General features: G+C 41.4%; 1 protein-coding gene across 2 annotated transcripts in view; it reads right to left on the minus strand.

Moving 5' to 3' along the window:
• The window catches only part of KIFAP3 (kinesin associated protein 3), a 66,569-nt gene extending 46,430 nt beyond the window's left edge, over window positions 1-20,139 (minus strand). For both annotated transcript variants that reach the window (XM_082286828.1, XM_082286827.1), the window contains exons 1-10: window positions 20,010-20,139; window positions 15,412-15,543; window positions 14,019-14,173; window positions 12,897-12,952; window positions 12,265-12,406; window positions 11,030-11,129; window positions 10,148-10,272; window positions 9,593-9,691; window positions 8,727-8,905; window positions 6,664-6,826 (exon numbers count right to left, since the gene is read on the minus strand). In XM_082286828.1, coding sequence (XP_082142954.1) covers window positions 6,664-6,826; window positions 8,727-8,905; window positions 9,593-9,691; window positions 10,148-10,272; window positions 11,030-11,129; window positions 12,265-12,406; window positions 12,897-12,952; window positions 14,019-14,173; window positions 15,412-15,543; window positions 20,010-20,041 — 1,183 coding nt within the window. In that variant the 5' untranslated portion in view covers window positions 20,042-20,139. The remainder of the gene's footprint in view (window positions 1-6,663; window positions 6,827-8,726; window positions 8,906-9,592; window positions 9,692-10,147; window positions 10,273-11,029; window positions 11,130-12,264; window positions 12,407-12,896; window positions 12,953-14,018; window positions 14,174-15,411; window positions 15,544-20,009) is intronic.
• Window positions 20,140-23,003: the final 2,864 nt, after the last annotated feature.

A 23,003-nucleotide genomic window follows, 5' to 3' on the forward strand; every position in this document is an offset into this window, starting at 1 on the left:
CACCTCAGCAACTGCAGACATGGAAATCTACAGTTGGTCTCCTAGACTTCAACAATAATTTGAGAAACTCTTAAGTAAAGAACAAACTTGTGAGTTAAGATGTTTCCACAAGTCTTGAGGGAAAGCAGAGTGTAACCTTCTCCCTTACATCCAAACTTGCAAAATCCTCAGGATCTCTAGGACTACTCCAGCAGCAAAATTGTTCCACATGGTCCTTTGAGGCCACCGCTCTGTGAGCGGCTTTCACAACAGCTCTAGAAAAGGTGCTCCTCTCTTCCACCCCGACCCTCATAGAGGCTTTATGATGATGTTACCATAGATCAGGAAGATTACAGAAGTGCCCCACCCCTTCTTTATGAAGATTTTTCCAAGAAACTGGAACTAGTTGTTTGTGTTCTGTCATGCTTCAGGCATCTAAGTTAAGCTCTGTAAAGCTTTCAGATGTCAACAGTTCAGCAGAAGATTAGATTTACTTTTCACTGTTAAGTATTGCTCTTGCAATAAGCTAAGAAACCATTGCAAGCATTGAATTATCAGTCACATATTGTAAGCTCCACAACAGAAATACTGGCTCAGGGGATCCTTTCCCTGCATCAGTTCAGTGACTTTCCACCAGCTCAGTTCCCCCATCTCTCCACTCCTGTCCTTGCTGCTGCCATGAACATTTCTATTTTCAGTCAACACACACGAAGTTAGTTTGTCACAACAAAGTTATCCTCTTTACTAAAAAAGCCAGTAACACAGCTAAATACACACATGCCCTTGTGACCAGCACACCACAGCAATGAGCTGTCACTCACCTGACACTGACGAGTCTCTACACTGAGTTCTACATTTCTCAAAATGAGAAGTCAATTTTTCTTTAAAGTTTGGTGTCTGATCCACATTCAAGGTATCTAAATTTAAGTGCTGGGTTCTAAGACACACTGTGCACCCAACACTCTCCTTAAGTCACTCCGATACGCTTAGGTCTATCTGCACTTCTAATAAGGATTTTGAACATGAATGTTAAAGAGATGTTTTTGGTTTGCGGGTTTTTTTGTGTCATGGTTCTTTTTGTTTGTTGTTGAGGGTTTTTCTTTTTTTTTTTTAAGCCTTGGCCATACTCACCACAAATGATAAAAACACTACCATTAAAATAAATCCCTTAATAATTACTGCTTTCCAACAGACTGGTCCCTGTAGTTGAACTGTTACTTAATGTGCTTCAGCCAGCCTTTACTATAAAGGAATGGAGACACCCCAGGCAATATTCACACAAGTAGTATTGGAACCAGCTGCTGCAGAGCCACCTTAGGAAAAAAAAGGTTTCTCAATTTAATTGGGAAAACAGGAGGAAGCATAAATTTTACTGCCATTAATAACTTCAAGCAATCCCAATATGACTTCACCTCACCCTGATGGCTGGACATGTGCTTCTTGTTAGGGCTTGGCCACATCTGACCCTTATTGTTTGCTCACTTGATCAGGTAAGAAAATGTATGTTTCTTTATAGGATAAACGAGGCCTATTAAAGTCAGAAAAAACACTGCAGTAGCCTATAAGAAGCTCCATTTTTCAACAGATGTGTGAAGCTCCTTAATAAATTCATTACAAAAAGGCTAAGTGAACTCATAAAGAGAGCACATCTACTTTAAGCCTTCTTAAAAGAAACTTTCATAAAAGGAATAGAGCATTAAAAACCCACAGCACTCTGTTAATTAGAGAGCAAAGTACTACTTGACTTTTTAAACAGCAGTCACCATGTAATCCAGCTTGGCTGCATACCATATCAAGACTTGATTGTTAAGAAGCCCAACATACAACAGTTTGGCAATTCTTTGATTGCTCATTAAACCCAACTTGTAAAGAACGGAAAAATATCAGAGGAATTTCAGCAGTTCCCAGAAAAAAATTTATCAATGAATCCAGTAAAGACAAGCTCTTCACTGAGGACTAAATCAGACTATCAGTGCTACTTTCTGCTCTGGCTTCTCCAGCTTAAATGAACAAGTCAGAGAAGTCTAAATTTCTTTGAAGTTTGCAAACCATTGCACAGCCCTTGAATTTTTATTCAAGATTAGGTGGCTACTGCTTCTCAATGTGCTGATATTAAGTCTCAGAACACCAAGAAATTAAGAGCATTGTGCCAGGATGCTCACATCAATAAGGCAGAGAGGCTAGGCACAATCTGTGACTGGCAAAACCACAGCGTTGCTGCCTGGGGCTGCCCACACTGTATTTCAGAGTGCTGTGTAACAAATGCTCGTCTGCTTGGCTGAACACAAATCCACAAAGCCAAACTGCTTTCAGCCACTGTAATATGTGCTGGAAAACATAACCCAGAATGTTCCTCACCACCTAAAATCATTTTGAGATTGACTATCTTGGCACTGTGTGGCACTTTCGCAGTTGTATGCACAACCCTTCTGCACTCCATGTTCCATTTGGGCCTGATATGCAACTGGTCCTGTTTTGTGACCCATCCATTTTTTAGCTCACCAGTATCTGTATTCAATCAGCCTTCAATTTTTAAAAGCGGACAGTAATTGCAGGCAACCAAAGAGATACTTAAGCCTGATTTCCAAGCATAATGGAGTTTTATTCTTTCAGCATGGCTTGCACTGGGGAAAAGAAAATGGCATTTCAAGACAATATGTATTTAGTACACCTAAGAACTGTCCAGCAGCTCTGGGAGATGAGCACACACATCATAAAAAAAATGTTCCCTGCATGGAGCCAGACCTACTCCTTTTACCCTTTAAGCAGCAACAGTTCCCACTGTAACAGCTTTTGCAACATTCCCTGTAATTTGCATACTTAGGGATAACTAACTGATGGGAGGACCCAGAAATGTCAGTACTGCCCACCACACGGGGATGCTGCCATGAGCTGCTTCTGAACAGGGGTTCACCATGAGGTTTGCAGACTGCCATAACCCCCACAGCAGCACTCAGCTGGCTCTGCTGTACAAACTGCCTGCTGTTCTCATGGCAAATGGGGAACTATTTGTTTCACTTCACAAAGGCTAAGAAACAACTCAGACACAGCATAAAATAGCACCCTTATTAGAAGAATATGAATCACAAGCTGTGCCTGTATTTAAGAGAGCTACACTAAAAATTTTGTATTTGGTTTGGCCACTTAACTGAAAAACAAAATGGATCTGGTCCAAACAAAAAGTGAGGGGTTTTTATTCTTCCTTGTAGACAATGTTTTCTTCTGTTTGCTGCCAGGGCATTTACTTTATAAGCCAATCACACATCCAGGGGAAGAATTATGAAAAACGGTAACATTTCCCTTATGTCCAACAGTGGAAGAGCATTTCCAGGGATTAAGAAAACAGATTTATATCCTGTTTTTAAGTTCAGCTCTATCTTTCTCCCTTTCTAAACTCTACCATATTTGAAGCAAGTCACTCCTCTAACTCCACTTCCCTTGAATTGTGCCATGCACAATGAGAGAACCCTAAGAGTGAAGCAAACCTCCACAGAGTAGTGCATAGCAGGCTGCTTTGGTCTCTCCTTCCAAGGAGATGACTGGAAGACACTGAACCTGTGTTTTCCACATTTCAGGCAAACATCTAGTTTAAACCACTTGGTGAAGTCACATGAATTCTCACCTTAGGCAACTAAAGTCCTACTTCACACATATTGGCACAGAAAGGAAAGATCACTCTAAACAAAATTTCTAAGTATTAAAACAAAGCCACACTGCAAAAGACATTCTTTGCAGGGCCTGGGTGATTCAACATTTAAAAGGTTTTCTTAAAGGACAGAAGTCACACAAAGCAACAAAATCTCTTTCCATAGCTCCTCAACCATCTTATATATAGAAAAACCTGAATACAGCAGACTGTATCTTACAGGCCTCCACAGCTCTGCTTCAGCTTCAGATCTCAAGTCTGAAGCCAAACTTCCCTCAGCAGCACACAGCTCTTCGAGAGTTGCAGTATAACAAAGATCAGCTGTAGTTGATTAATTTGGGTGCCTACAGGGAGCAAGAGGAGTCTTGTCATATGCAATACTTGAGACTTGTGAAGAGAGGCCACGAAAATGAGCAAGTGGTGCTGACTGGCACAGCTACATGGGGAAGCAGGCACTGGCACCATTAAAAAGGAAAAGCTAATTAAAATGGAAACAGAGACTTCAGCAGAATTTCTCATGTCCATGCTTTCAACAGCAGCTTCAACACTCTGGAGTACAATGGAAAGAAAGAAGATGGTCCTTCTCCATTACACCCATGGCATACTTATTCCATTCCTGAGAGCTCAGCTGAAGCCAGACCATCCCCACTGCTTCAGCCTCTACCTACATTTAGAGCCTTCCTGCTCCCAGTTAAGTGTCCCTTGGGAAAGCAGTGCATCTTCCAGAACTGAAGACTGCATCCACCTCCATGCTCAGCCCTAAACCACTGCCTAACAAATCCTTTGTTTGCAATCTCAACTCTCTCCTTAAACACCTACTACACTTAATTTATACTCATCTCAAACCCCATGCTAAAGACCCAGAGGCCCAGCATGCACAAATGCTTAATTTCAGGAGGCTGAGTCAGCACACTTGACCTCTTGACATTAGGAGTTGTACAGGGACTTGTCAACAGCTCTTGTGCTGTGTTAGCACTTGGAGATGACCTGCAAATGTAAACTGAAGGGTACTGACTTGAATAATGTGTGTTTAATACCCAAATAACCTGTATAAATGGGGCATCTGGCACATTGCTGTTTTATTATTCAGGTTGCAGACTTCTCTCAGACAGGAAACGCCAAGTGATGCATTTGAGAATTGCTTGAATCACCATACCAAGAAGAGTCTCAAAAATCACAGCAATGGCTTAAAGAAACAATAGACAATATTTCTACCTAGATTTTCTCGTTAGCACACCAAACATAAGTATCAACCAATTCTAGGGGGAGAAGCAAGGGCAAACAGCACATGCCTCTATGAAAAAAAAAATTTAGAAAAAAGAGAATAAAATGGTTGAATACTTCCAAGATGAGAAAAGAAACACACAGTAAATATTCTGGAAGTACCAGCAGGACTTGCAGTAGATTACCCTAACAGCCACTTCAGGAACAGACTCCAATTTTAGCAACCAGTTCTTCTGAGCTAAACAGCCTCCACACAGACCTAGTTACAACTCTAAGAGAATGGCATTTGAAAAGCAATTTTCCTCTCCACGTTAGAAACAGACACTAGAAAGCAGATATTTAACTGGTAAGTTCAGTCTGACTCTAATTAAATGGGGAATTTCTGAGAGCAGGGACTTCAGTGATATTTGTTGTGCCATTGTCTGGGGTGACAATCCCCCAGAAGCCTCCCTTAGATCATAGCACTATCTGCAGTATGAGCAAAAGGGAAGAGTTCCTGCTCCAGAAAGCTTACAACCAAAGCTGAATCAAACTAACTAACCAGATCTTCTCTCAAACAAGAGAAAAGATATTTCCTCATCAGCTTCCATTTCTCAGTTCACTTTACTACCAAATAACATTGTCTTGAGGATAAAAAGATAAAGAAGAGGGATTTCAAATGCCAATTTTCATCGTCCTAGCTCAGACCAGTGCAAATGTGGTTGGGGGATAGAAAGCATAAAAAGAGGTGATGTCATTTCAGGATACATCAGGTAGCTGTTATATAATAATCACCAACAGGATTAAGGCTTCCAAAGCACTGTAAGTTTTTATGGTATTAACTAAACAGCAATAAGGCCATGTTGAGGTTGAAGAAGAATTAAGGAGACAAACAATCCTAAGAGACTACAAAGCTAGAGGAGAAAGCTCAGATTCACCACTGCACTGCCCTTGCTCCAGCCATTATCTGGACGCTCCGTCTGCACTGGATTTAGCACATCCCAAAGTCAACGTATTTCAGAAGACTCTAGCAATGTCTTACATCAGTGATTCACACAAGACAAGATCCTCTATTCCCACTCAGCAATCCTTAGAGCCAAAACCTGCTAAACCTTTAGTGTATCTAGCAGAGCAGCCTCCAGGTAGTATCAGCCAAAGAACACACAAAAAGCAATAAAAATCCCTCCTCAGAACTCCAGCATACAACAATGATCAAATAGAACAATTCTCTGCTTTTTACAAACTCCTTATTGTTTCCATGGCTTTCCCCTAGAGACAACAAAAAATTTCACTTGTAACTGATGTATTTGCATGATCTTAACACAAGATTGCCAAACTCTAAGTACAGAAATCAGTACTGCCTAGACTTAAAACTAACAAAATTGGGAGATTTCTGATCTGGCTAGACAAGTTACAAGAGCCAGCAGGTATATCAAACTTCATTAAAAATAAATATATATATATACATATAGTTTGTACCTCCATCAGCTAGGCTCTGTGAAGTTGCTGGCTATTTTTCCTAGGTGCTCCCCCAGAACTACAAACATCATTCATGTGTCAACTCACATGGTTTTCAGGTAGATACTGAAGTAATTTTAAAGACTGGAAGATTCATTCTACAGTTTAGGATAACCTAGAAATAAATCTACTGGAAACCTTCTAAACTTCTGTTTAAACCTGTGTGTGACAAGATGATGTAAATGCTGAGAAGCTGGGAGTAGTGAGGAAGTGGCAAAGACAAAAGAACACAGCAACTTTTAGGCACATCATATCACGATGCAAACAGCTCCACTGTCCCTGCTGAAATGTCTGTGTAAGACCAAAAGAAAACATACCCAGGAGTGCAGTGAGTTTGGGAAGCAAACCAACATGGACCATTTTACTTCTCAGGCCTGTATCAAAGGAGAGATTTAGTAAGAGTCGAAGAGTGATATTCAGCAGGTCTTCATGTTCACATGGTACCATTTTCACAAGTTTTTCAATAATATCCATTTCAACCTGTATTTCAAGAAAAAAAAAAATCCATAATCCACCCAAACTTACTTTGGCTTCAATATCCAATTTGTAGCCATAATAGTGACTGTTAATGCATTTTCATCTGAAGTAGTTCTGCTTATGCCTTTGTGGTTGAAGTCTTCTAGACTAGGTTACTGGGAAACATTGATTAAAAAAGTTTTTGAACCAAAAAGTTCAGATGTCTCGGAAACATTCCTCACAGTTGGAATACTGCAGGAATGTGGTGAAGACATCACTTGCAAAACTAGATTGGGGTGAGCAAACTCATTTAAACTTAAACACAAGCAATCCTGCAGCAACTGCCAGTAGAGTCAAAGACAGATCCAACCAAGAAAGACAGAAAACTGGCATCCAAAAAGACTTTGAGACCTTTCATTATGAATTTCAAATGAACCCCTAGACAGAAGTGTGCGTGTGCTCTAAGAAGAGGCATGCCATCCGGCATGTTCATTTAATAAAAGCATGAAAGTCATCTTGAAACATGTATCATTTCAAATTAAAAAGTGGAATCCAGGAACTGAGAAGTGGTATCAGTTCCTGAGATCATGTTCACTTTACCAGCCAGAAAACACGTCTGAACATTGACTGGCAAGACTTCAGAACATTTTTATCATGTTTTAAACAACATTTCTGTGCTTTTATTTGACATAATCTTTTAAATGCATTCATTTTTTTTGTTTCCCAGATCCTTCTTTGGCCAGAAGGAGGCACATAAAATTACTTGGCATTCTTGAGACTTCTCCATGTATATTACTAGTTTGGTTATAAATAGACACTGAATGAATACTAAGAAAAGAAACTACAGCTCTCCCCACACAGCACAGTGCAATAATCAAACAACTGACTGGACGGCTTTGATGAGAAACAATCATGATAGAAAGAACTCCCATCTCACTGCCTTGAATTTAATATGGTCCTTGAATAGCCAAGGGAAGAATTTGCTATAAATACATATGGATTGTTCAGTTTTACCTAGAATCTGGTGCTGCACAACTAATCTTTGCTCATTTTGCCTTTGACACTTCTGTATTATTGCCCAATATAAATATCAGAACACCTTCTTATTCACTGGTAGCTTTCCTTAATAATACCATGGAAAAAAAAGTATCATCTTTATTATCAGTAAGGAATGCTCAGACAGCTGACCTGAAGCAGACCAACACTTTCAGTGTTAGAACACTCTGAAATAAAATCAATTTAACAACTTTGTTTCATTTGTCTTTCCACTACATCAGATGGAATGGGGAAAGTGTGCCAGCAAATCAGTGGGCTGTAGACCTAATTCTTATTTTCCTAACCAAGTACCATATATAAATAAGGGAGATACTTCTTGTCTGCAGTGTTCAGCGTACGTGCATGCAAAGGTCCAATTAATTCACTACTGCTTTTACACAGATCTTTTCATCTCACAATCTATGTGTACCATGGATCTCAGATTACCTCTTGGATAAGGAAAATGTATCATTTTCATCTAATAAATTGTAATAAAGGCACAAAGGTGAAGTCAAGCCAAGCATCTTTTAAAAGATCCGTAAAGGAGATACTTGACTAGAGCTTGAAGTCATAAAAAAAAATACGCTACAATTTCAAAAGTGTAAGACTTCAACAAGGAAAAAAAAAGCTTATGAAGAATAACTGCCTCCAGTTCTTAGGAGCTAACAGCAGCAGGATCATACTCTCTGTTGGGGATGACAGCTCCTCAGAAATGTTTGCAGTAGGTTACAACTGGATCTTGTGCTTCTTTTCTTCTACTCATTTTACTTGTAACAAAACAGGATAATTAGAGCTAGAGATACTTAGTGTCTCCCTCTTCCCTCCAACCACACAAAGTTTTCAGAACTCCAACCTTTCCAGCAATGCAGTAGAATGCTACAAGCCTCACCATATCATTTTTGTTCTCCATGAAAATGCTGAGTTTCTTCAGGAAGGTTACAACAAGGATAAGCAGCTCAAAATTATCCCGGTCCAGTGCTTTCACCAACATGTGGACAATGTTCTTGTTTCTCATCTTCAGCTCAATGCGAGTATCCTCAGCAAGGTTCAGGAGCAGGTAAATCGCAACTAACAAATCATACCAACAGATCAAAACCAACACAACTAAACAAGTCTCTATATACACTCTAAGTGCTGAAGACAAGACTTTCAGAAGCATTATGCTCCCTTTTCAATGCATTTTGAAGGCAACTGCCTGTGAACGGTTTTTATTCCTCTTTAAAAAGCATTAAGAAGATTAATTCTAATCATGGCTTTGAAAAAAACCCTAAAATTATGATTACTAGAAGCTTTTTATGTTGTGTAGTATGTATTTTTTCAAATTTCAATTCCAACAGGAACCATTAAAAAGCCCCTCTCAGGAAAGGTTTGCCACTCAGATAATTTCAGTCTAAAATTAAGTGTATTTTAGTACAGAAACTGAGATAGAATGAAATCTAATCAATGAGTCAGATAGAAGCTAAGTTAGGCAAAGTCAAAAAACCCAAATACCCAAATCCTCCCAAACCCACATCATGAGCAAAGCAAAGTGGATCACTTTTGCTCTTCTTCTTCTGACAAATGGCTTTTAAAATTATTAATAGTGTCAAACAATCTGATTGAGTACTTGTCTTCTCCCTATTCTTTGGCAATACTCTTCCATATTCATCCACACATTCAGTATGTTTAAGACATCCTGGTTATAACAAGAATCAAATGGAATCCCTCAGCCACGTTTACCAACAACAAAATAAATTTGCTACTTGGATTTGGTACCTCTCAGCAGCTGTTCCTGCTTGACAACCAGCCCTTTGTATTTTTTGTAAGTTTTCTCATAGTCCTTTTTCAGAGTTTGATTTTCAGGATCTTCATCAAGTAAATTGCAGAAGTTAAGGTGTTCAGAGAAAAGTTATATAGGCTAGATGACAATTGTCCTCAAAATTGTTACTCGATCACTAGTTAAAAGCAAGAGATCTACGGAATACCCAGTGTCAAGACTCTACTTCAGCAACAGCTTGGTACACCTGTGATCCAGGCTATGATTCTTCTCTCCTTCTAGGCCAGGATATAATACACCCTAATAAGCAGCACATCTGTTCTAAGACATACTACTGATTAAATACAACATTTTTTTCTTGTGTTGCTTTAGTAGCTTCAGCATCCCAAACTCATCATTCTTGGGCTTTTTCATATCTGCAGTTGTATTTTGCACTTTCTAGTAAATTCTACTGCTTTTACAGAAGGTGCTGTATACTCATCTTGTATAACCCAACAACACTTGTCAAGACAAGTCAGAAGCCATCAAGCTATGCAAGAACATCAAAAGGATATCAGCTTTCTTCTTTTTAGCAAGTTCTTCCTGCCAAAGCTCATGTCTCTTCAGCTCATGGTCTATGATATTCATACACAGAGCTCCAATTTTGTAATGTGTGATGATTCCATGAAATTGAGAGAAACTACATTGAAGAAATAATACTTGTGAGGAATAAATGCCAAGAACTCCGTATCTATTTTGATATCTATGCTGGCAATGACCCGATACTGCACCACATGAAATATTAAAAAAGGTATTTACTGTGTGCCCCATTATAGCACTTCCCTATTGAAAAAATAGTTCAAAACAGGAACAATCCCTGAAAACACAAATATTTTCTCAACTTGTAGAAAGACAAGGAACAGTTCGTTGTTCCAGGTCAAAATAAAAACACGTTGTAATTTTCCATGCATAAAGGCAAAGGTTTTCCCCTCAGCCCTGCCTTCCATACTGCAAGTGCTTCAGAGCACTCTCTCCTCACCAGAAATACAATAGAGACCTAAAAACAAGGTAAATGCAAATTCTGCTTGAATTTTTTCTAGGCAGGGTATGCTGAAACACTGGCATAGCTAAATAAGAGCAAGCACTCACTTCAGTTTTGAACATGGTTTCTTCCCTATAGAGTGCTGATGGAAATTACAGGTGGCAGCTCAGCCACCTTTTATTTCTGACACAAAGCTATGAATCAGAAACTTTACTAGCTTCTTCCCAGCTCTCTTAGACACTGCCTCACCATGAGGGTTCTTTTTGTTATAAGCAATAAAATTGAGGCACAAGTGTGTTTCTGTCTGTTTTTCCTGTTTCAGTGAAGTTCCGTAGCACAGTGCAGAAAACAAATGGAAAGCCACTAAGCAGAGCTACATTCCTTATGTCCCTAAACCCAGGGACTCTGCACTCACCTTGAAAAGCAGAAGAAAATGTAAATTATATTGGTAGCAAGTTCAATGCTTTGTTTCCAGTCTTCCCTCAGCACTCTAGCCAACGCACCCAGGGCAGTTTCTGAAGTGAAACAAGATTTAGAGAAGCATCAGCATTTTGTGTCCCTCCTTTTTATCTTGTCAGCCTCAGAATCTGAATACACCTTATTCTACATCCATCAGTTTTCTAGTGGCAGACTTCCCCAGGTATCTCACTTTAACAGGCAACACTGCTCACAAGTTCCATTTGGAGACTGTACTGAACTAGAGAGTACCCTGGGTGGTCATCCTATCGCAAACCCTATGAGGAGACAATATGGAAGGAAACTGCAACCACACACCAAAGTCATCTTAAAACTACCACTAACCTTCAGACCTTGTGGCCTCTGCCAGCTCTGTGTTCCAAACTACATTGTGTCCCCAGCCTAAAACATGACAATTTTCACTTTCAACCCTCCTTTAAATTCTACCTTGACAGACTGTATTTCTTATCCACCTTTCTATTTATTTTCCCCCCAATGAACTTCATATTATTTAATAATTTATTTCTCCTTGTCTTATTTCATCTCACTTTTCCATTCACCTTCCCCTATCTCTTCATGTGCTCTCTTCATGTACACCAAGTTACTTGATCAGAATGAGAAAAGCAGCAACTGGGAACACAAAGCACTAAAATATTTTCAACAACTCATAGGGACAAGCCATTATTTCATGGCTCACCATTCCCATCCCATTCCATCTTCCTTGGTGACACTTCAAGATAGGTATGTACTGAAGTCATCATTTACTCAAGGAATGTAAAGGTATAAGGGCTTAGCAAAAGAGGCAAGGAAAGAAAATTACAAAATCAACTTATGTCAGCTTTCAAATCTGCTTTTCAAGGCAAGTTTCCTCATCTACAGAATACAACAACACATTCTCATCTCCAGCAGTAATGCCAGCCGAAGTTAATTTAGCATCAAAATAACTAGGATCAGAAAAAAAAAAGCTGAAGCCTGCAGAGGCCAGGAAGATTTCAGTATTAGGCCCACCTAAGACCAGTCTGAGCAGCTTCCATTTGTAGAGAGATCCAACTGGGCTTTGATGGCCACCTTATTATATACAGAGAAATAGAGTCTAGCAAACTAAAGAAAATCCCAAATTAAAGGTGAACTGCTTTTCCCTGGACACAAATTAACAGCACATCAAGAGAAATTACCATTGGGTTTTAAAATTACCATTTATAAGCAGCTCTTCCAAATTATCAGGATTCCTGGCCAGCTGCAGAATGAGGGCAGAGCCACGCACCTTGTCAGGAATGTCCTCATACAGTAACTCAATGTACTCATCCATATCGTTGATATTGGCAACTTCATCAATCTGAAAGCAGTCAGAAGTAAGGGTTTCACAGAGAGATGGCAATTCAACACCAGCAATCACGTTATTCAGTCGTGAGACAAAAGCTTCTGAGTACACATCTTAAGCAAAGATAAAATACAAGTTAAAAAACCCCAACACATGCAGAATCACTGCCAATGAACACCAGGAAATCTGAGGAGATACAATTCCTAAAACCAAAGGATGCTCAGACACAACTCTGTGTCCTGTCCAATGTTCCAGACCTCACTGGCTGTCCTGCTGCATGCTATACTTGGAGGGGCAAGTATGCAAGTCACTTTATGTATGCAATTCTCTTTGTGGAGATAATTTTTTTCCATTGTGCAATATTTCCAAACCAAGTTCTCAGTTTAAAAAACAAGAAGCAGAAAAACACAAAAGTTCAGCATTTCCTCTCCCCTCCTCCCTTTTATAACTGCTTACTGAAGTAGTAAACGGGGGTTTGCATTTCTCTTTTAACACCAATATTTACCTCTGTTCCTTCAAATGGGGGTGGATCTTTTGGCTTGCTGGTTTTCTCTTTCTTTTCTATAAAGAAAAAGACATGGGTGCAGTTAAGTTACACACGCTCTAGTTAAATCAAGGTCAAAGTCCTTTTCACCAGCTGATCTGCCAGACTAATTCAGGTTTCTGAAGCTGAACAGTCCCTAAGCAGTAAGGCAAACCCTCAGCTGCCTTTTGTCAACTCAGTCTAAACGATCAGTTACAGCCCCATCAGCTGGGGAGACAGAGGGTAATAAACCTTAGAGCAAGCCCAGAGTGACAACATGCACTTCCACAGTGAGATACCTCAGCAGTTTTGATTGTGCTTGTGCCCTGTGACACACCAAGAGACAGAAATGCAGAGAGAAAGAAGGTAAAACATGCAAAGCGTGTACAGTCAAACCACATATATAATATAAATCTTTGTTTTAAACTTGTCTCACTAGGAATCCAGCTCAAGAACAAAGCTTACCATTTCATGGTTGCAAGAAACCTTGCTAACCACAAGGTAATGTAGGATCTAATGTTTAATATTAAACTGTCCCCTGAGCAAAAAGTTTAAGGTAAACTTAAGAATAAATAGGACCACCAAAAGGCCAGGAACTTAAGATGACAAGATGAGAGAGAAATACCCCAAACTGTCTGCTACACCATCAGGCTCTGAAACTCTCCAGCTTTACAGACAGCCCAAATTCAGCCTAGGCACACTATCCACCCTTGCAAGAGGTGATGCCAGAGATCTTTCTGGGAAGATCCTCACAGAGACTTTTGATGTCACTGCAAGTGCAGATTCAAAATGAAGAGGCTGAACCAAATAGCAGAATCTGTACCTCTCAAGTCCTGCTAAAGCACAAGGCAGCCAGTAAGAAGCATCAATGCTAAGTTTAACCAAAATAATAAAATAAATTTCATTGTTAGAAAGGTAATTTCCTCCAATCTCACTCCAACACCGTAATTTTTTCCAAGGATGATTAAACCATGTCTCTCCCCTACTGTCACTATCCCCAAAGAACTCATCAGGCACATTGGGATCCCAGCTAGAAACACCTCACACAGTAGTTGTTCAAGGCAGAGGGACCCCCATCCCAAGCTACTTTGTGCCTGTATTTACCTTTTCCTGCCGAGGCATCTCTGCGGTTCTGCAGGTAGTACAGCAGCTGTTCTACTTCTCCAAGCTTGGAAGGGTGAATGAGCTTGCATTCTTCAACAACCTTTCGAGCCAGGGAACCAATGTCTGTATTTGCATTAAGACTCTTCAGACGAATTCTGCAATACAGACAAGTCTCTTTTCAGTTCTTAAATTTTTTTCATCTTCAGTCCTTTGATTATGTTTACACAGTCATGAATTTCTTGAAGCAGAATGATCCTGATACACCCAGTGCCTGTGCCTTTCACGTCAAAGTCGTGTCTCTGAACTCCAAAAGGCAAGCAACTGTCAAACAGATTTGATGAAGCGTAACTATCCATGAGCTGACAAGCAGCAACATTAAATGCAGCTGTAGGAACAGATCCCTTACAACCATCTTTGATACAAAAGACAGTAACTGATTTGCAATATACCCCATAAAAAGTGCACAGGACCACAAAGGAGTACTGCACACAAAAAAGTCCCAAATGAGAAACAGTTCTGGGTGTTGTCTGCACAGTAAGGTTCTTCTGGAGTGCCAGGAGCCTCCCACAGCTCTGGCAGATCTGCAGCCAGGTCCACAAGCAGTGAGCAGTAAGAAATCTCTGTGGGTATTAACAACAGGGTGGAAAAAGGATTTCCACCACCCTGCAGATGCAAGTTATGCTTGCATCTGACGACAGAAGAACACTTCTGATATCTTCAGAAATTTGAGACAATTTAAGGATTCTCTTCTTTTCCTCCCCAATTATTCTTCTTATATGCACTCACACAGGTAGCCACTTCAGCTAAAATTTTCAAAAAGAAATCATTTTAGAGATAAAACCCTCTAGAATAGGTCCAACCTTGCAGCTTGAAAACTGAAGTTTTGATAGTTCTCTGGGCTTTTCCAGTGGGGAATATTTTAATGGTCTTGAAAGAAATTATCAGGCAAAAGTAAAATGCAGATACTGTAGTGAATTCACTGACTGGGCAGGGGCAGATCAAAACAACAGGAGAGCCAACAGCTGGAGCATAAGGCTGTCAAGGAGGTTATTGTAATGATATTTCTTGCTCCAACACGAACTACCATTTGCACAGGAAACAATCACTTTACTTTTCTCTGCTTCAAGTACCCATCATGTAAAACAGGAGTAATCACTTTTCTTTACAAAACACCTTAAAGGACATGGCTGAAAAGCAATTTACAGCACGTGTTTCACATGTTAACCTTCCTAGGTACCTGTTATTTCCTGGCTTTGAAACCCTCTGCTAGCCCAGCACTAAGCTGCATGAAGATTATAACCTACAATTTCTTAGAGGCAAGGGGATATGTTGAGTTATTGAATCTATGACTATGAAGATCGAAATAAACTATCAGATCTTGCTATGACCTTACATTTTCTGACATTCCTTGCGTTCCCCCAGCATGGGGTCTCCCAGCTCTCCCAGAATTGTTGCTTCCACTTCATAATGGACAATGAGGGCTTTCTCAGATGGATGCACATCTATGTTACCTCCTTTCACCTTCCTGTCATAAAGAGAAAAAAAAAAAAAAAATGAAAAGCTCAGAAAACATACCAGAGCAGAAATCAGTTACCTGCCTCCTGTTCTATTCAGACCCTAAACCCAAGTACTGCTCTCCTTCCATACCATATTCCATCCCACACAGCTGTACCAAAGCCTGGTGCCAGTGGCATATTCTTGACTACTATGTGTTGTACAGAAACATCCAAGCCACTGGTCAAGCCTGAGTCACAGAAATCAGGTAAGGAAAGAAATCAAAGTTATCCTGTTCCAAATTGCCACAATGAGCAAAAAGATGCATTTCACCAAGGAGGTGAATTTCCCATTTGATTCCCCATAACCTTGTCAGTATTGACAAATCTTTGTTTAATGGCCTTCACTTAGTGGAGTCATTTAAAAACAGATTTTTTTGTCACTCTCTTGGCTAGTTCTTAGTAGTTAAAATTCTACGAGACTGAATTACAAATAATTTGTATTTCAATTTAACTATTCTCTTGAAGCACAAGCCTCTTTGCTACTGTTCTTCACTTCACTGTGCCTGCTGCCAGGCTTGAGGGATTACAAAAATCAACAGCTGCCATCAAAAGATATAAATCATGTCTACCTGCTTTTCTACAGCTACAGATACTTGGGAAAAGTATTCTCCAGGGAAGTACCCTGGGGCATGTCAGTGCCATAAGGGCCTGTCCTGCTCTCCCCTCCTTTGTGCCAACAATTCTGTGTCCACAAGGCTCCTGAGGAAAGGCTCAGATGTACGAAGATACACCTCATTTCTGTTTTCAAGCAGTGGCAGAACCACATCCAGAGAATACAGTGACACATTTTTTATTTATTGGTGAAGATTACTTTTGTCCCTTTTCCACTTGGTACTGCCAATCAAATAGGTACAGCCATGCCATAAACCAGGTTGCTAAAGCACTGCAGATTAAAAACACCTCCAAAATGTGGATTTAGCTTTTGGGATGTGGGTTGTGTTTTTTGTTGGACGTTCAGTTTTTTTAGACAGATCATGTCCATAAGGAGAATTACAAGTGGCTTCACCAGTAGTCATATCAGCAGGTAGCCATGGCATTGGGTCAATTGGGTCAGAGAAAACAACTTCAACCTCATAGAGCTGAAAATGTCAGCAAATCCAGATGCAGCCTGTGGTGTAACCACTCTCAGCAGAAAATGTTTGAGATTTGTCTCCATCTACCCAGCTACTCTGGTGTCCACTTTCCCTTCTGCAGAATACAACTGCAAAAAATACCTTTGTCTTGAGATACAGCCAAAAAACTCCACAAACCACAGAGAAGTCTGCTGCGGGAAATGAAGAGTCCAGTTCCAGCTACCAGCCTTGCAAGAACATAAAGCTACAAAGCAAACAAATATATCTCCCTGCTAGAGAGCAACATTTTCCATGAGAGTATAGCAAAACTCCATTTATGACTTAAGAGCTTTTTGAAGATATTTGGGTTTGCTCCCCTTTAACAGTACCTTGATGCAGATGTTTCATTACAGTATGTTCTCTGTTCTCACAAGGTCCAGTCTTGCAGGAGAGAAAGCTTATGGCAAATCTATTTCAAAAGAATCCAGCTCTCACTCCCCACCTCCAAATATATTTCTCCCATATTAAGATCTACCAGGAGATGCCAACAGCTCCTGAATCAGGCTCCTGACAGTCAAAGCTCTGGTTAGTGACAGCTTAGTAATATTTACAGATATAAAGAAAAGGATGGGTAGACAACAGGGGTTTGGTAAAGTTTTACAATAATAAAGATGAACTAACAGCTCATCATTGCCAAAAGGACTAGATCTTCCCATGTTTCCCTGCTCCTGGCAGTCACCTTGGAGTTCAACATGAGGGCTCATCAATCCCTGTCACAGTCAATTGCAGCAATCCAACAGAAAACTCTCCATATTTTGGAGAGAGGAAGCTTTTCAATGTGTCACAGAACTGAAGTTGTCTATAGAAAAGGAACAACACCTCCCATTTATTATCAGGAAGAAGAAGGAGTGAAACCTCCTCCTTTTGGCAACAGCAAACCACTGATGAGCTTAGCAACCAGGAGAGTCTTAGCTTAAGACTGCTTAAACTGTTTTAGGACTTCCCACATTTAATTTTTCCTTAAGAGGGACAGATGTGTAAACTGACCAACTTACAGCTGCAGAGATTTTCTACCCTCTCACACTGACAAACACCCTCTCTGCCTGAGCTATTTCTGAGCTAATGAAGTCACAAATCAATACACAGCCAAGTTCCCTCTCTGAAAATCCTAACTTGTGAAATACTTGAGGACCTACACTAAAATGTACTCCCCAGCCACTGAAGTTGTTTTTCATTTGGAAAACACTGCATTCAGATTGTCAGCATCACAAGGTACATCTTTATTTACAGAAAAAAACCGTCCTCTCCCCCAAATCTACAAACATCTTTTTTACCAATTTTCTACACATCTTGAGTCTGTAAATCACTTCATAAAACATTTAAAACTACAAACATTATAACAAGTAGAAGCAGCAATGCACTGGGGAGCTCTCATGCACATCAGCCTGTCCTTTCACTTCACTGCTTGCTTTGTCAACAAGAACGCAGTTCACTTCAAGGTTTAAAAGAGGAAGGCCTTTTCTACAGACAAAAGCTTGACAAGCTGAGCTCACATAACCAAGGCTGGAGTGTTAATATTCTTTATTAGCTAATTCCTTTAGAGGGAAAAAGCAAAAGCAAACTATCCTAATGAAAAGTGGGACAAATGGCGCACGTGGGTAAAGCTGAAAATCCAATAACAAATCCCAGCAAGTCAGACTTGGTGGGAGGGGGAGTGCTCATGGAGGATGACAAGAGGGAAACAGGGAGCAGAGGAGTACCAGACTTGCACACCAGCCTGGTCACATTAAACAGCACAGCACGTAGTTTTGGGCTTGCGCTCCCAAAAAAAGAAAAAAAACTACACTTGTTGCAGGGATGACTACAAAGGAAAGATTCCTCCAAAATCATGTAAGATGGAACAAACTGAACATGCAAGGCTAAAAACCAGACCCTACTCCAAAGATACAGCTATTGATTTAACTAAGGGTGGCCATTTACTTTTTACCCATCATAGCACTGTCATGACAGAACTAATGTTCAAAGATTATCAGGAGGGGTTTTTTCCCTGCGCTGTTTCCAACTATGGGTCTTAATATGTGGCATATAAGGGGAGAAAAAGCAAAACCTAGACAATTTAAACATGAAATTCTGCAAATGCTAGTAACTGGAAAGGAAGTAAAAAACAAGAGAAGACCAGGAACTCCGTACGATTCAAGACATGATGGATAAAATCACCTGCATGATAGGAGCAAGTGACACTGCTCACACATCACATCTGAACAGAGGCCTAGATGACCTGGCATCTTTTGGAATTGAGTCACTTTTCCTCTGAAACAACTGACAGAGATCCTATAGTTGCCAACTCAGACCCTATTCTTTACGCTGACTGGTCTCATTGCCAAATAGATAAAGGGCACCATTCATTCATCACATCTGCAACATCAAACCCAGACCATACACTTTATATACCACACCTACCTCTTCCATTCATGTCACTTGTCCCACCCAATCTGCCATGACATACTCTCAAGCTCTCCTCCGAATCAGTCCATGTCTCCCAGCTGCTCTCTGAACCCGGCCTTACTGTCTCTTATCCCATCCCTGACCCCCAAATCAGCCACCTGCCCCATCCCAACACCTAACACACAATGACCCTCCTCACTCATCTCCTAAGAGCATCTGTTCTCTCAACTTGCTGTCACTTCAGTGCCTCATCCCTAGCATACCAAAAAATCCCACCACAGCCATCCCCAGACCAGAGCACTCCTCCAAACTACCACCTTTCCCCCAGCAGCACCTACCCCATCTCTCTGCCTACCCTGCCTTTGTAACCTACACTGATCCTTCACCCTCCCTGTCCTCATTCAAGCCTTCTACCCAACAGACTGGAGCAGGCTGAGGGGGGACCGCCTAAACAAATCTGTCTCCCATTCCCAAACCCCTCACCCATCTTACCCACCACACCACAATCTCCAGAAAGCTTCCAAAACAGCCATTCTTCACTCCCGATACCTCCACCCACTTCATCATCTCCCCTCTCAAAATACTCTCCATTGTCACCTCCCCACCTAGTATCTCCCATCCATCCCCAAGCCAGTCCTCACTACAACCAGCGACACGTCAGCCCCTCACTCCACCCCCCCTCCACAGCCCCTTCTTGTCCCCCAACCCACCACTACCCACTCACCGCCCACCACACCTTCAGCTCCCCTATATTCCCCGAACCACAAGCGTCCATCCACCCCTCTGCAACACCCCGCAACACCTGTGTCTCCCGCCCCACAACCTGACACATTCCATCCCTCAGGACAAGCTGCCGCGCCTCAAACGCCACGGTCTCCCCCCACCCCGTTCATCCCCAGCAGGAACTGCCGCGCCTCGTGCCCATCCTCTCCGGTTACCTCTTGAGGTACCGGGCGTCCTCGCTCTGCATGGCGGCGGTGAGGGGCTGTGAGGGGATGGGGGGGGCGGCCCAGGCAGGGCGCGGCCCCGCGCGCGGTGCTCGTTACCAGGGAGAGCGCGAGCCCCGCCCCGCCCCGCCCCGCACGCGCGCTCTGAGCACGCGCCGCCAGCCCCCGCGCACGCGCGCCGCTCTCGCTGCCCGCCCCGCCTTTCCCTCCCAGTTAGCGCCCCCTGCAGGCGCGGGGGAGGCGCTGCCCCGCCGGCTCCTGGCTCCTCACGGGCTGTTTGCTTACAAAGGATCAGGAGATGAACGGAAGAAGCTGGGTTTTCCCTCTAAATGTGTACATAAGAGTTAAGTTTCTAAACTTGAGACATTGCGTTTCTGGGCGTCAATATGACCAGCTATGGTTCAAGCTGGTAGAGACTTGACCGAGAGTAAGAATTGACCCGAACTCAAGCTACAGTAGAGGTCGGTGGGTTGGTGCCCTTTACTAAGTATTCTGTATTTATTTAATGCTTATTATTTTGAAATTGATATACATCACTGCCATCTCCTGACAAATCATGAAATGGGCTTTCAATTAATCAGGAAGTTGTTTTAGGTGAGAGGTACTTCAGGACCTGTGAGCAGCAGGAGTGAGGGCACTTCGTGTTCACAGGATCACAGCATAGCTGGAGTTGGAAGGGACCTCTGGAGATGATCCTGGCCAACCCCTCTGCCAAGGCAGGGTCACCTAGAGAGGTGATACAGGGATGCATGCAGGTGGGTTTGGAATGTCTCCAGAGAGAGAGAGACTCCACCACCTTCCTGGACAGATTCCGCCATCACCCTTTGCAAAAGAAGTGCAAAGAACTTCTTCCTCATGCTGAGGTGGAACTTCTTGTGTTTCTGTTCATGGCCATTGTTCCTCATTCTGTCACTGGACACCACTGAAAATAGTCTGGCATCATCCTCTTGGCACCTGCCTTTGAGACATTTATACAAATTGATGAGATCCCCTCTCTTCTCCAGACGAAACTGCCCCAGCTCCCACAGTCTCTCCTCATAAGAGATGCTCCAGACTCTGTGTGCAGTATTTAGAGGAGGACTGAAGAAGGGCTATTGTGGTGTCCTGCCCCATTATGGCCATCTGAACTGGTCACTGGTCCTCAGCAGCAGCTCTTGCCTTAAGCCCAGCCTTAAGGCAGCCTTGGTGTTTTGAAACATAATCTTCCTTCTGGGTCAGCAGCACTGCTGCCCAGCCACTGACACACAGAGAGCACAGAGATGATACTGCGCTGTAGCTCCAGACTCAGGCAAAATAGCTGCAAGTCCAAAAGCATATTGGAAAAGTTACACTGTACAGCCAGCACCTGAATCCTCTGTCCTTTTATCTTGTTTCCAAGCCTCTCTAAAGAACAAGCAAACAGCATCATATCCAGGAGGTATCAGAAAGGATCTTAATGGGCTGTAGTTTTCTGGAGTGCTCTTTGCTGCCCCATAACATACAACCAAAAATTCTGTCTACCCAGAGTCATAGGGGTAATACAGAAGTAAATAATAGACAACAAAGCTTTTGCTTTTATTGTGGCAGAATGCTAAGCATAAATACTTAATGTCTACTGATCCTATTAAAGACTAAGAATTTTTATACTTTCATAATCTGTAACCAAGCAGAATAAAATATTTTGTGGTATCCACACAGTGCCCTGCCTTTGTTTTAACAGAAAATACAAAAAGAAAGTACCCTGAGAAATATGAAGTGCTACCTTAGTGCAATGAATTTACAAAACTTTGCTGGAACACAACGCCTTTGTTACTATGTTTATTCTATTTTTATCACAGTAATACTGTCATAAAGAAAAAAATATAGCTACCTAATCAGAATGATAATTCTCCAGTGATATCAGCAGCTCTCCAGATAAGCATAAGCCAAACATAAAACTCTGAAGCCATATAATAGTCTGATATTTACTGAGCACTTAGTACCTGACAATCTCCATTTATTTCACTATGAATTTATCTCGTTTATCTGGTAACATATGCCTATGAATTGTCAATGAATGGAGAATAGTTTTAGACACCTATGCAAAGTAGGTCAAAGATTACAAGATGAGAATGATACTAAAGAATGTGAGACCTGAAAAATACAAGTGAAGAATCATTTATTCTAGTTAAGTGTGCCATCATGTTTCGGCTAAAATTGGCTGTTTGACAGGACCTGAAGGGACAGCAGCGGCTGTCTCAGCCTGACAGAGTCCAAATGAAATACTTCAGCTTTGTAGGGATTGAGCCACCAGAACTGCCAAGATCAGATAATTCTGCTGGTCAGTGACAACTAGTTGATGCTGGGTTTAGAAAACCACATGGCATAAATACCAAAACCCATGTATTGTGTGGAAGAATCCTTTAAAATTAAATTGTAGAGCACATGCTGCCTGAGGTTTTGTTCTACAGCCTGGCCCTGAACTTCTGATGTTGTAGTGCACCATTTCCTTACATCCCTTTCCTTATAGTGTGATGAGGTTTATGGGATGAGACTCTGGAGATCCCCTCACCTGCATGGTAGAAGTGCATGTGAGGAGGAGAAAAGAGAGTATGGTATTTGGGGCAGAAGGGTGATCAAGTTGCAAGCAGAAGCTGGAATGTACAAGATCTTTGGTTTCTACTTTTTTCTTTTGTTTGGGGGATTTTAGAATAGTTTGGTTTTTTTCTTGGAACAGTTGTAAGAAATATTGTTCTGGAGTCAGGTTGAAGAGGAGATTTTTTTGCAGTGAGGGAGGAAGGGTGTGAAAGAGCATGGGAGTTGCAGAGAAAATCAGAACAGGAGGAGAATGGTGGAGGAAGCTGCATGAAGAGAAGTTGGGGAGGAGGAGTGAAGCAGGTGGGTAAAAAACGGGGAAAAACAGAACTGTGGAGTGTTCTCATATGGTAGATGTATGTACGTGTACATATATATGTAAGTATATGGTAGAATAAGCACAGATGAAGTGATTAACAACATTTTTATGCA

This window comes from Coloeus monedula, assembly GCF_965178545.1.
Source record: "Coloeus monedula genome assembly, chromosome: 9".
Lineage (NCBI taxonomy): Eukaryota > Metazoa > Chordata > Aves > Passeriformes > Corvidae > Coloeus > Coloeus monedula.